Source organism: Nansenia antarctica, assembly GCF_963989245.1.
Source record: "Nansenia antarctica genome assembly, chromosome: 4".
NCBI classification, from domain to species: domain Eukaryota; kingdom Metazoa; phylum Chordata; class Actinopteri; order Argentiniformes; family Microstomatidae; genus Nansenia; species Nansenia antarctica.
This window is the reverse complement of record NC_137689.1, coordinates 20,382,307-20,396,675: the sequence shown is the minus strand read 5'-3', so window position 1 is coordinate 20,396,675 and position 14,369 is coordinate 20,382,307. Positions and strand designations below refer to the sequence as shown.

The 14,369-nt window shown below is 45.5% G+C and overlaps 1 protein-coding gene across 1 annotated transcript; it reads left to right on the top strand.

Moving 5' to 3' along the window:
• Positions 1-4,736: 4,736 nt before the first annotated feature.
• Positions 4,737-12,513, top strand: LOC308154949 (amyloid beta precursor protein binding family B member 1-like; the record flags this gene model as incomplete). Its single annotated transcript, XM_080528172.1, has 13 exons — positions 4,737-5,574; positions 6,061-6,266; positions 6,587-6,643; positions 7,500-7,576; positions 7,701-7,761; positions 7,874-8,020; positions 8,165-8,292; positions 9,243-9,357; positions 10,774-10,858; positions 11,109-11,204; positions 11,459-11,577; positions 11,712-11,888; positions 12,352-12,513. 13 exons carry the CDS (start codon positions 4,737-4,739, stop codon positions 12,511-12,513), a joined length of 2,268 nt encoding a protein of 755 aa, XP_080384298.1.
• Between the last annotated feature and the right edge of the window lie 1,856 nt (positions 12,514-14,369).

The window sequence follows — 14,369 nt, the reverse complement described above, 5'->3', positions numbered from 1 at the left end:
ATTGTTGTTTATGAATCCTTTATGAACCATTTTGAGGGATTATTGACAATATTACATGTTATTTTAGATATCAGTTAGTGGTAAGTGACAGTGCCCAGATAAACAGAACCAAAGTTTGGAGTGAAGTCTTTCCCTGTTCATTGACTCTTTTATCAAATAAGTAATTTGTCATTTAGGGGAACTATCCCAATAATGTAAAGTGTGACTGACTTCTCTTTGCCCAAGAATGGCACCAATTGTGATGTATTGTGAAATGTTAATACACCTAACCAGTAGGTGGCGCTCCCTACCTAATTGGATGCAGTCATAGAACCTGTAAGATACCTGAGTAAGAGTCAGTTCAGTAAAGTGATCTTCAATTGCATGTCAGGTCTCCGTGTGAGTTATTACTTGTAAGCCCTATCAGTCATTGTTATTAATAAGACAAAGACATATTACACCAATGTCTCTGTTAACAATAGAATAGAATACATTTCCCAGTGTTCCATTTCAGGTGTAGTAGTAGTAGTCATAATTCTGACCTTGAGGCACAGCGGGTGGGAGTAGTAGCGGATCCAGGGATGGCAGCCATTGAGCATGTGCAGTAGCATGCAGCAGCCGCTCCACACGTCCGCCTTGGCACAGCGGAGGTCGCCTCGCGCCACCTCAGGCGCCATGTGAGTCTCGGTGCCAGGGAACCCTGACCCTGGAAGGACCATAGACAGATAGGTGTTCAGGTGACTGGTGGTGCCAGCCTTTCATTCAGATTTACTTGACATCATTGAAGGCTGACTCACTCAAGGTAAAAAATAAACTCTACTGAGTGAAATAGGAGTACATTATGATACAATGGTCACTGTCTCTGCCTGAAGTGAATCAGTCAAATGAACAATATTGGTTTGTATTTCTGAGACGACGGTATACAAATAAAGAAATCACATTATTATAAAGACTTGTATGCGCACACACACACACACACACACACACACACACACACACACACACACACACACACACTCACTCACCCCTGTATGCTTGGGTGCTCTGTCCATTCTGGTCCAGTGTCTCAGAGAGACCAGTCACAGAGGAAAGTGTCCCTGCCGTCCTCAGAGAGCAGAACGTTGTCGACTGTAAAAAGACAGAGACAGACAGAGACAGACAGAGACAGACAGACAGAGACAGACAGAGACAGACAGAGACAGACAGAGGTAAACAGACTGAATACGAAGTGAAAGAAAGCTCATTAAACTACATTAATCGACATTTTGCTTTCATCAGGATGTATGACGAAGGTTCAGTCAGGACACTTAGGTCGGTAAAATATTGTTTACTGAAATGGTGGTACATTAGGTTTGGCGTAATTGGATGGCACCGCAATGTAGGCCTATAGCTCCCCGCCTAAACAGCATAAAATACTATAATATAAGGCAGGGAGGCCAGCGACCGGGCGGGTGGAGGCTGGGACAGTGGGTGGGACGACCCATAAGTATAACTCTCATAGCCAGTGGCGTTACGCTGTTTAACCATGGTGGAGTGTCGCATAGCTCGCCTCTTTTAAGCCTAGTCCTATGAACATGTGATGTGTTTTGCATATGAAAACGCACGTTCATTACTCTGTCTGCACCCTGCGTATCTATCAGAGTAGAAAGGCATATTGAAACCAGTAGATGGCGTTATGCACCTGAAAGCAGCTTATGATTAACTTATTAAAGAAGACCATGCCTGGATCCAATTGGCTGATGCCTTCCCAGCTCATAGAAAGTCCCATCCCAGTCAACTACATTACACTCCACATGCTGTCACAAAAGGCAATAAAGGGTTACATCTTTATGTGCAACCCAAACGTTGTGGGTTCGAGCCGGCTTTAGGACATGCCTTCTGCAGACAACTTACCCTTACCACTTAATGACTAATACTGTCTAACTGCCACCAAGTTGAAGTATTATACTGTAGTTAAGTTAGTAACATAGTGTTTTTTTTTAAGTACATGTATTGCTTTGTATAGTAACATGCAGAGGTGCGAATTATGATGGCCTTGTACTATCGTTTCTGCATGCATGTTTTGCTTGGAGACTACAGTAGCTTAAAATGTTTTGCTCTAGCAACATTCTCCTTTTCCGGGGGGTCAAATACATATATCTTCATCTGATCAATAGGGTCAGGTATAGTTTCATTATATATCCTAACAATCACTACTGATTGCTACAGCAGTATGTCAACAAAAGGTTTGCTACAGTTCATAAAGCAGACAAGTGAAGGCAGTGGTTTTAAGGGTTCAAAAACATGACTTTATTATGTGTACATAGCTTCCTCTCTCTCTTTCTCTTTCTCTCCCAAAAAAATCATGGTTAGTAATATACCACATGCCGAGGAAAAAATATACGATAGCTTCAAGTTCCTCCATGTTGTTATTGTTGTGGCTGTGTTGTGTCTTGTGAAAATATACGTCACCACCATGGTGCACTTTTATGAAGCGTAACGGCCAAGCTCCACCTGCTGCGTTGCGTCAACTCGCCATCGGCGTTGCGTCAACTTCCCGTTGTCCAAGCTCCACATGCTGCGTTGCGTCAACGTCAACGTTCTACTCTAGCTCCACTGGCATTTTTTGTATACGGGAGTAATTTCACCCTTGACTGCAAGTCCACAACAATAACAACATCATACAGAACATTTTCCAATCAGGGTAATATTTTATCTACATATTCCCAAATAGATAGTTGTTAGTTCTGTAGATGTTCAACTAACTGTCAACAACATTTCAACTAACTAACCACTAATCCTAAACCTTGCCCTAACCTTAAATCTAACCCTATCCGTAACCATAAATCTAGTTACATATCAACAGCAACAACTAGTCGCATATAAACAATTATATTTTTCGACCTCAAGGATCAGCCGTTCGTCGTCCATTCCTGCAACAAGCTTTCAAGCACCTGTGGTGATTGACAGCTGACTCGCGTGAATAGCAATTCGCAATAGCTGAGTAGTTGGCTACAAGCATTTTCAATCTGGTATTATCTCTATTAACCGCTGTGGTGATTTAACAGCTGATACATTTTTTAATAATATATATCATAATATCAAGTGCACTACAAACAGAGCAAAACAATAAAACAACACCAGAAAACAACCAATAGGCTATACAATTATAACCAACAACTACAATTGTAAATATACATCTCATGCCCCACGTGGGGCAAATATACAATTGGTCTCATTGTGACGTCTGCGTCCACCGTAAAAAATCAAACTTTTTTGAATGTCTACTTTGGACGCAGCCATCGGACGCAACGCTGACGCAACGCAACGCAGCAGGTGGAGCACCTTTCATTGATTACAATGCATTTGATCCCAATTTCGGACGCAACGCACATTAGACGCAACGCTCGATGGCCATGGTGGAGCTTGGCCGTAACTCCGCCTACTATCGCCTACTCCTCCTACTCGTTCCTGGTCTGTTGTGTATAGTGGAAAACCAGAACTGTTCAAAAGCGTGCCGAAGCGAGCCGAGCCGACCCGAGCTGGGCTGATAGTGGAAAAACGCCATTAGTACTTCAATTCAACTCATATGGAGGCAAGGACAAGGGTTTCCAAAGGGACAAGGAGAACTGCCTTTAAATGACAAAGTGAATAAGTGTCATATTGACATGGCTGACAATAGAAGAGGGTGTAGCAGACATATTGATGCAGGGAGAGTATCCATCATTTGCTTTAGAACTAGGTAAAGTCATATACAGAACTGGTCATTCTGTTTCTTGTGTAGCTACACAGTAGGTGAGTTTAGAATTATAAGGTTCTATCTCCGTTTAGGGCAGTTCAGAGATATTGAGCGTCAAAGTTTTGACATTCCATTATGTTTTGTGAGATGGAACCTTTGTATTTTATGAATTACTAACTCAAAAATTTCAACATTTTAAAAATAACATCACACAGGCATTAATAAACACCTAATGGATCAGACTATGTAAAAAACAAAATTTTGACAAAAATGGAGATAGAACCTTATAATTCTAACGTCACGAGTAGCTAGTCTACTGCCACCAGTGGTATGACGCGGTACTGTCACGTGCCAGTTTCGAGGTTCACCAGGCTGATTCTGCTCCCATGTTTTCAATGTTGTGAGCCATCACATTAGATCTATGTACCTTTGAAGTCAAGGTGGGGAGGACAAATAAAGAGCTGTACATAAAGGTAAGTCGATGTGTCCTATAGAGGTGATGTAGAGACAGCTGCTGGTACGCAACTGTGTTTCTAAGAGAATGGTGTGAATGCTGTGCTAGCTACGATTAGCGGATGCTAACTCACTAGCTTCGATGGTTGGCCTGCCAAATGTGAGCTTCTGGTGTGTATTTGGCTGTATCACCGGCTGCTTATAATGCTACACATGCAGTGGGCTTTTATTAGCTCAACGTCGGCTTAATTGTGCCATCTATCGTACATTGTTGTCTTAGTAACTTCACTTAAGCGAGCTAGCTCACTCAGCTAGCCAGGCCTTTTAATGTTGTGCTGAGGTTGGGGGCTGAAATCACTGCAGGATAGGCGTTGCCATAGCAGTCCAGGAAAAGCTAAGCGGTTTGTGATGTTGACTTAACTGTTCTGTTTTGTTTGCTGTCCTAAGGCAGACTTTTTAAGATGGTTTTAATCTCAGCTGCAGTCCAATTTACCTTCTATTTGTGTGGCTATTTTCTCCCATTCCTCTATCCCTCCCTCCCTCCCTCCCACCCACCCACCCCATGTTTGCCTCTTAGCTCTCTGCCATGTCTTTGGAGAAGACCTCAGACCTGACCAACGACAACACGTGCATGAGCTCCTCGCTGACCCTCGACCTCCGCTCCCCTCACAGTGCTCTGCTGGATTCTGACCTATGTAAGAAGGGCAAAGGTACGAGCACATCCTCCTCGACCAAGAAGCGCCACAATTATGCCACGTCTACACCTTTGGAGCTGTTGAACGGCACTGGGGTTGCCATCGATGACGACGATGACGATGAGTCCTGTCAGCAACGAGAGGAGGAGAGGGTCCGGAATCAAGAGAACGAGCAAGGCCAGAATGGAACAGGTACCAACGCCAAGTGGGTCAAGGAGGGTCAGAATCAATTACGCAAGGTGGCAGAGAGGCAGCAAGACCAGAATCAAAACCCTGACCAGAATCTTAATCATAACGAGAGCCCGGATGGAAACCCCAACCAGAACTCTTTGGTGACGGAGCACCAGGAGGACATGGAGAAGAACTCCTCCTCAAAGACCCTCCGGTCCCTCTGCTCTGACCTCGACGAACCACTTCTGATTGACACCTCAGAGACAACTCAGGGGAAAGAGCAAAAGGAGGAGGAGAAGGAAGAGGAGGAGCAGGAGGAAGAAGAAGAAGAGGAGGAGGAGGAGGAGGAAGAGGCACTACTTCCGGCAGGCGGCGAGAAGGACACAGACTCCTCCGAGGCGCAAAGTTGCAGTGAGTCTCGGAAAGAGGACAGTGGAGAAGGCAGCAACGCCTCCCTGCTGTTCCAGGGCAGGAACGGAGCGCCCAGCGATGAGGACTCCAGCTGCATGTCACTGTCGCAGGGCAGCACAGCCAACAGCACGCCAGACGGTGACCCAGGTAAGAGAGGCTGACCTAAGCCGTATTTGCACGGGACTAGTATTATATGGTTCCACCGCAAATGACCTAGCCTACCTATTTTTTACCTATTTCACTGATCCTGGAGGTCCTGGTATAATAGTAGTCCAGCACGAATCGACATGTCTGTCATTTTTTTCACCCTTTTGCCCGTTGCGCTTGTTGTTCATGTAGCGGATGTTACACATGGCCGTGACATCATATCCAGGGGAATAAATTACAGACATCACCACACTAATACTAGTCCTGTGCGAATAGTGCTCTAGAGAGCAAACTATGTCTCCGTAGGTAGTGAATACAGGGTTGGGTGATAGCCTTTTTGGAACTAATATCAGTGAGCGAACAATGGTTTGTGGGATTAAGTGGAAAACTACAGGAGCAACTTCATCCTCTCCTCCTCTTTGCTCTTCCACATTTCCCACCTTCCCTCCCATATCGCTCATGTGTCTCTGCTTGTTGTTTTTTTAGAGTCCTATTGGGACCGCAGTGCGTTTGAGACGGACACAGACCTGCCTGCCGGGTGGATGCGGGTCAGGGACACCTCAGGTACCTACTACTGGCATATCCCCACAGGCACCACCCAGTGGGAGCCCCCCTCTCCCCTAGAGGAGGGCGAAGGCCCGGAGAGACCCTCCAGTACCTCACCTGCTGTCACACCCAGTGAAGAGCCACAGGTGAGACCTTTAGAGTAGGGAAATGGGTCGAGTAGAGTAGAGTAGGCATGGTATGGGGGGGCTTCATACTTCCCAGGACATACCAGCAATGTTTTCCCAATATGACACAGAGTCTAGCCTCCATTTGTGGATTTAGGATTTAGGATTTCATTGGGTCTGTGAATGATGGTGAAAAGTGAGTCAAACCTGCATGGACCCATCCACTCTCTGCCTGCCTGTGCCAATGAATTCCTATTCTATAGACTCCTTAGGCACAACCTGCTTGCTGGTATATTTCCTTACTTCTAATTGGCCTTCGGCTCTCTTCCTTGTATTTTCAGCTGACATGGAGTGGTGTTTCCCGCCCCAACAAGTTTAATGATGAGGAGTTCTGGAAGGTGAGTACCAGGCATGCAGCAATAGTTTACGGTTGACTATTTACCAAAGTAAGATTCACTTTTATTGTCATTGAACGGAGCACAAGTACTGAGACAACAAAATGTAGTTCGGGCACACGTCTCCCCCCAGAGCTCTGGGCACAGGGTCGGCCATCTTCGGCACCCCTTGGAGCAGTTAGAGGTTAAGTGCCTTGCTCAAGGCCACAACGGCAGTGGCTGGCACCTTAGATATGATGCCAGCTCCTGGTGTGGGGATCGAACCAGTGACTAGGGATGCTCCGATTTATCGGCCACCGATTTAAATCGGCCGATTTCACTCCAAATGACTCGATCGGTGATCGGCAAAAATGGCCGATCGCAAAAACCGAAAAAAATTTTTTTATGGGGGGGGGGGGGAGACAGATAACTGAACAGAAAACATAGGAGGACGTAACAGTATGTAAACCATGAAGGCCACGTTTATGATGTCTTTTATACAGCCATATCGACTGACTTGGGCTTCAGGCCGTAACTGGGTGATAGGCCAGACCTTTACTATGCCATAGAAATGGGTCTGCGTTTGCTTGGTGCCTAATGGATCAAAACTTTTGTCTAAAAAGCAAAAAATATGTAGGCTATCCAGTCAGTAGGCCTACAGTTATGTATTGTAAAAAAAAATCGGTATCGGTTGATCTCGAGGAAAAAAATCGGTGATCGGTATCGGCCCCAAAAATCCAGATCGGAGCATCCCTACCAGTGACCTACTGATTGCTGGCCGGCCTTTCTAACCCCTAGGCTACCTGCCACCCCCTAGTCAAACCTCCTGGAACCTTCACCACTAACCTCTCTCCTTCTTTCTGTTATGTGACATCTTCAGGAGGAAGACGCGGCCTCGGATCAGACCATGAAGGAGTTTGAAGGAGCCACTCTGCGTTACGCCTCCATCAACCTCAGGTGAGCCCAATGTGTTTCTTTCCCCCACGAGAGGCCTTGAGTCTCATCATGACGCCGTCTCATCCCGTACGGATGGCACAGTCGATTCATTACGTACGCTCTCTCCATCCCTTTCTGTCTCCAGTAGCTCACAGTCCGGGGGGGACGAGAAGCTTGGCGCGCTCATCAACGACCCGGACGCTAAGGTACGGTATACGCCTCGTGTTCTCTCAGATAGACTGTCACTGTCCTCCACATCCCCTTCCTTCCTACGTCTCTCCATCCATCCCTCCGTGTCTTTTGGCTCTCTCGACGCAGGTTTTCGCGGTGCGTTCTCTCGGCTGGGTGGAGATCTCAGAGGAGGAAATGGCTCCGGGGAAGAGCAGCGTGGCCGTCAACAACTGCATCCGACAGCTCTCCTACCACAAGCACAACCTGCACGACACGGCCGGGATCTGGGGAGAGGTCAGAGAGCGCCCGGGCTTGTCCGTATCGCTACATGAGCATGTCGGTTGTTGGGAATGTGACCTGGATATCGTCGGTAGAACAGTAATATGGTTTTGAGGATGGATAGGTTGTGTCATATTTCGTTTTCCCCCCCACACACAGGGGAAGGACATGCTCCTGGTCCTGGAGAACGAGACCCTGAACCTGATCGACCCGTTGGGTCAGACTCTGCTGCATTCTCAGCCCATCGTCAGCATCCGAGTGTGGGGAGTGGGCCGTGACAACGGCAGGTCAGTACGCCGACCGGGAGAACTGGAAACCCTTTTCTTAAAGCCCTAGTTACTGTTAATCCTCTGTACTGTCGGACTCTGATCAAATGTGTGGTAATCAGCAGCGAAGGATCCTGTATGTTTAACAGCATAACTCTGAACATACATCTGAAGGACTTATCGATAGGGTACTCACCAGGGATTCGGGGTTTAGTTTTACGTCTCTTTCGATTGAACTGACTGTGTTGCGAGAACCCATAATCCCCCCAAAATGATTGTAATGTTTGTTATGTTGTTCTGAATTTTGCCTCTTCTTAAAATGGTGGTTATTTTTGACGACATCCCCTCTTTGTTTTTTTCTGTTGAATTGATTGATTTGCTGTTTTCTCTCTAACCTGCTGCACTGGGCCGATCAGGGAGAGGTAGTGTACCGCTCTCGCGACTACCCGCCATCATTTTGTCATGTAGCGCATAGTTGTGGTTGTCATAGTGATGTGTTTTAACATTGGCTAGTCGAGTGGTTGATTCCTCACCCCACCCCCCCCCATCCCATAATGTTGGACATCTCTCACACACCCCCACGGCCTCTCCATCAGTCTCATTGTGTATGTCGTCCCACATAGTTGTCAGATGTCATCCATTTCCCAATAGTGTCGCTCATTAAAGGAAAACATAATAAGTGATGATCAGTACTCTACACACAGATATGGATTTAATCTTGCTCATGATTTGTGTTTTTGTTCATGTTCATTAGCGTTGATAGATTTGTTGACACATTGTCCAACCCGAAAATCGTACAGTGCGCCGTTGTGTAGAGAGCTCTCTCATTAGGCCCATGATCGATATTCATTTCAGCACCAGCGTTCATTTCACCTGCGTCATTGGTCACTGTCCGCCTTTTATTGCAGCGATTTTCTCCAGTCGACACTCAATCCTTGTGTGTGTGTGTGCTCGTGATTTTCTTTTTTTAGGGACTTTGCCTACGTGGCAAGAGACAAACTGACCCATGTTCTGAAGTGCCATGTCTTCAGATGTGACACGCCCGCTAAGAACATCGCCACGAGCATGCATGACATCTGCTCTAAGGTAAGCTCCGTCCGCTGCAGGGTGTTGCTCAATACTGTCACTGTTGTCCCCTCTATGAAACGGTCGTCACGTTAGTGTGTTTACATTTTAGTAATTTAGCTTTAGACTAAATCTTGTATCCAGAGAGACTTACACATGAGTACATTTGTGTTAACTTTACTGTCACAGTACAGTGTGAGTGATTCACCTATACATCCTAGTGATGTATAGGGGTGGGACGATTAGAAAATGTCATGTCACGATTATCGTGGGCAAAATAATCGCGATTATTATTAAAGGAAGTTTAAAGAACGTACTCCCAGTGTTGCCAACTTCCAGAGCCCCTTGGCGACTTAATTAGTCAAAAGCGACCAGCGACAAATCTAACTTCCTTTTCTGGTCATTTGGGGAATTACTGTAAAGCATCTAACATATCCTGTATTCCACGGTTCACGTTACAACCGAGCTCAGGAGAGACGAGTAGGGATACAATCTATGGCGAGCGAGGGTTGCCGTCTCCTCTCTCCCTCAACACTCACTCCCGCGGCCAGTCTGATAGCAGCCGCGGGGAGCGTACCGTTGTTCCCCGGGTCCTCGCAGGGGGTTCGGGCAAAGTTCGGGAAATAACGGACGGTTGTCATGTGTTTATACAGCATGGATGTTACGTGCCTAATGCCTTTGATGCGCACACTTGCTACTTGCCGCTTTAATCATTGTATTTAGCCTATAGCACAAGTCATGCATTGAATGTAACCTCAAGTGCTGAACAGTATCAAGTAAACCACAATATATTTGCTAAAGCTTAGGGGCGACCGTGCCTTTTGCAGCCATAGACTGTCACTGCCTGGTAATAACAAGGAAGGTCAATGACAGTATCCCGTCTAAAGTTTTTCACCAGCCATGGTGAGTAGGCTAGCATACGTTACCTAGTGACTGACTAACAAGACTGACTTGACAGTAACGTTACCCATGCAGGCTGAACAATAGCGCGAGACAAGTTCTGTGAGGATATTCGCGCGCGGCTCATGTGAGGAATTGCAATTATATTACAGTAACAGTCGCTAACTTGACTGCAAAAGTAATGTAGCCTAGGCTGAAAAATAGCGCCAGACATTTGTTAAACACAGTTTATTCATAACATACGATTATGACGATTATTCAAATAATTAAAATTCTCCACGATTAAGTTATCGCGGGTGTTTTTATCGCGATTAACGATAAAAACGATAATCGTCCCATCCCTAGTCATGTATAGGGACATTCTATAAGAAACCTGTAAGTCACCATAGATATCTCCCTATTTCACCTCATATAACCTCCTCTTTGGTTCAAGGGGTACATTTCTTTGGAATTGTATTATTTTATTTTTATAAAATAAAGCATAGGTTTTTCTATATCTTTATTCCCCTCTAAACTGATCTGTCTCTCCTTCTGTAGATAATGGCACAGAGGAAGACATCCAAGTCCTCTCTCAACAGACTCAACATGGACCCCTCCATACTGATGGGCATTCCTTTCCAGGGTAAAAACACCGTCACACAGGACTTGATAGCCTGAAAGCAAACATCAGTAGTGTCCATCAGGGACTTTCCCAGTCTGTGATTGGCTGGGGGTGACATTGATTTTCTCTCATTCTCTCTGTCTCTCTATCTCATCCCCTCTCCTCGCCTTCTCTCTCTCTCTCTCTCTCTCTCTCTCTCTCTCTCTCTCTCTCTCTCTCTCTCTCTCTCTCTCTCTCTCTCTCTCTCTCACCCCCTCTCCTCTCCCTACAGAATTCCCCGCACCAAAGAATGAGCTAGTTCAGCGGTTCCAGGTGCGTTACCTGGGTAACGTGGCAGTGGCTAAACCCGTAGGTAAGGAACGCTTCGGTAAGGAATGCCCTTTATTTCTTCTCTTTCCTCGATGTTGTGGTGATGTCATCGGCCTGTGTAGTCTTGTGGTGCTGTATGTATTCAACTTGCCACCTCTCAGTGGCATTCCATTCCAGTTACTATAGTCCTCCTTAGCTAGCTTCTTACCCGAATGAACACAATTCCTGTCCTTCCTCCTTTTTGTCCAAATATTCCAGGCACATAGTTTACTCCTACACATGTTTAACCTGATTCTTGATTTTTGTTCCCAGGTATGGAGTTAGTGAACATGAACCTGGAGAAAGCATTGAATGCCAAAGACAAGGAAGAGTGGCCCCCTGTTACTGTGAATGTGGCCTCAGCCACCCTCACCATAATCACTGACGATGAGGTGAGCACACACACACACACACACACACACACACACACACACACAAATAAATACCAAAAGGTTGAAGATGTTTGCTGAAGCCAAAATTGCTGTGGGAATATTCTAACCCAAGGGGTACCTTTCTGTTGGTTCAGGCCGAGGAGGTTCTGTCTGAGTGCAGGGTGCGTTTCCTGTCCTTCATGGGCGTGGGGAAGGACGTCCACACCTTTGCCTTCATAATGGCCGAGGGCCCCGGGGACTTCATCTGTCACATGTTCTGGTGTGAGCCCAACGCCGCCGGTCTGAGTGAGGCTGTGCAGGCTGCCTGCATGGTGAGTTACTCCCTCTAGGTGGCGTGAGAGTACACTGTAGGGTACCTCTGTTAGTATGAGTGTACACTGTTGTCGAGCTAGAACTGTTTCACCAAAAACACATCCCAACATACACAGGCCGTGAAACTCTTCTTTTCAAGGGTATATTTTATGTGCATGCTCATCTCTTCAGGCTACACCTTAACTGTCCCTCCTAAGACCTCTTCATCCCCTCTACCCCCCTGTACAGTTTCTCTACAGTAAATATAAAAACAAAACAATATTTTTTTTCCCCTTCTTCTAGCATTCTAGCCCCTGGCCCTAGCATAGATAATTTTTTCTTGCGATAACTGATGGATAGATGATTCACTTACAACAAATAAGTCTCTTTGGATAAAGATAAAAAATGCCCAAAAAATGTAATGTCCATTTATCAATGTGTTGTGGGCTGCTACTGGGCGCTAACGTTAGTGGTCGTTGACAGCTGCGGTACCAGAAGTGTCTGGATGCCAGACCCCCCAGTACCAGCTCCTGCCTGCCAGGCCCTTCTGCGGACTCTGTGGCACGCCGCATGGGCTCCAGCGTCAAGAAGGGCGTCCAGAGCCTGCTGGGCAGCTTCAAGAGGTCTGGAGCCCAGACGCCATGAAAGATGCCAACCCCCACCCAACTGGCCCATCTCACTCCCTCAGACCCACCCCAGCGTACCATGCCAGTCACAGCTCTCTCACCTCCCTCCACCCACCACTTCCACCCTCACCCCCCTAACTCCCACCCTGAGGCATAACCTGCTCCCATGTCAACACGTGTCACTCCCGTTGGATGTGGTGTCATCCCCATGGGCAGTGTGGGCTGTTTATGGGGCATCTGTTAGCCTGTAGCGTAGCACTGCCCACTGCTGCTCCATGCTTCAAAGGACTTTTACTCATACCTTTGGTTGGACAAGATCTGTAGGCCGAGGTTATCAACTCTCCTCACTTTTGGTAGCTGCTTTTGTGTGTTTTTCTTCCACCTGTGAAGAGAGAACCACTGGACAGCATGAAGATAATTGGTTTGGATGACGACGGTTGGTTTCATACGTATGGTCTAGGTTTCAATGTACCAATATTCTGATTATCACACGCACTGTGCTTAGGAAAATAGGACTTCTCTGTTACATTGTCTCCGCTAGTGGGTTAATTGCAGAACAAATATATTATATACTTATCTGTCAAAAGAAAAAAAAGAAGACAAGAAAGAGAAGGTGTGCAATTGAATTGTGAATGTTGTTGATCTCAAGCCATCAATTATGTGGCTTTATAATTTTTTGGTTTTCATGTCCAAATTGATTTTAGACTTGAAAGGAGTTTTTAGAAAAGAGAAAAGGGCATGAAAAGTCTGTATAAATGCATCATGGTGAATGTCTGAATATCAGCTGAAAGAACTACGGTAGGCTAGTCAACGTGCGAGTCACTAATCGTTGTAGGCATTAAAATCTCTAGTTGTACATTGGGATATATTACTATACCATAGCATTCCTTCCATCTGAGGGAGCTGGTAAACCAGCAAGTGCTTTATCTTTGTTTTATAGTTATTTTTACGTGTATTGCAAATTGCAGTAATAAGTGTACAGTTCAGCTTTTTATATCTGACGATGATGAGAAGATGGCGGCATGAGTCGGCTCTTGAAGAGTGCTGCTTGAATTGGATTTGAACCTCTCTGGGCCGTCTCAGAGAAAGGCCAGTTTGTATGCTTGTTCGTTATTCACCCACTGGATACCTGGTGAGAAGCTACGTTGGAATTATGGCAGATGGAACCGGAAGCTTTCTATTGTCAAAGCTAATAGAAGAATTTGCTTTATGCTTGTTCCTCTTCATACCTTTGCATGTCTCAGTTCATGTTCAGTTTTTTTCCGTATATATATATATATTAGTCTGTCGTATAACCACGTTTTCTATTTTATTTTGTACCGGCTGTGTTTTTACTCAAAAGGTGGCCGCGTCTGCGACCCCTACTGTATGTCATGTCCTGTGCTTTGTTCATCTCCGTTATTTGTTTTGTCTTAGTTGGTTTGTACATCTGAGTGGAGTGACAGAGCTACTGTTTGCTGCCCCATTGTCCTTACAAACAGTAACTGCCAAGTTCCTGAAAACACTGAAGGACAGTTAGGAAGCCTGGACAACTGAGGCTGTTTTGAGAATTTATTTTCTATGCACTGTTGACTGAAGTCTGAAAGCCTTGTTTTTAATTGAGCATTCTTCATTAAACAATGAACTGTAGTCTTCCAGAATGGGATTTTATCGTTAAGATATTTGCTAAAAACTGAAAAAGAGCATAGTCTTCCCTTTTAATTTTTGAATACAGTACTCCTCTTTTCTTAATGAAATGGTTATATTTTTCTAAACGTGTATGTGTATCTGTAGAGAAGAGATACTTTTTTTTTTTCCCCCCTCAGTTCTCACCACTATGTGGTCTCTGGCTGAACATTGAGTCTGCAAGTACATACTGTAGTTTTCCTCTTTCAC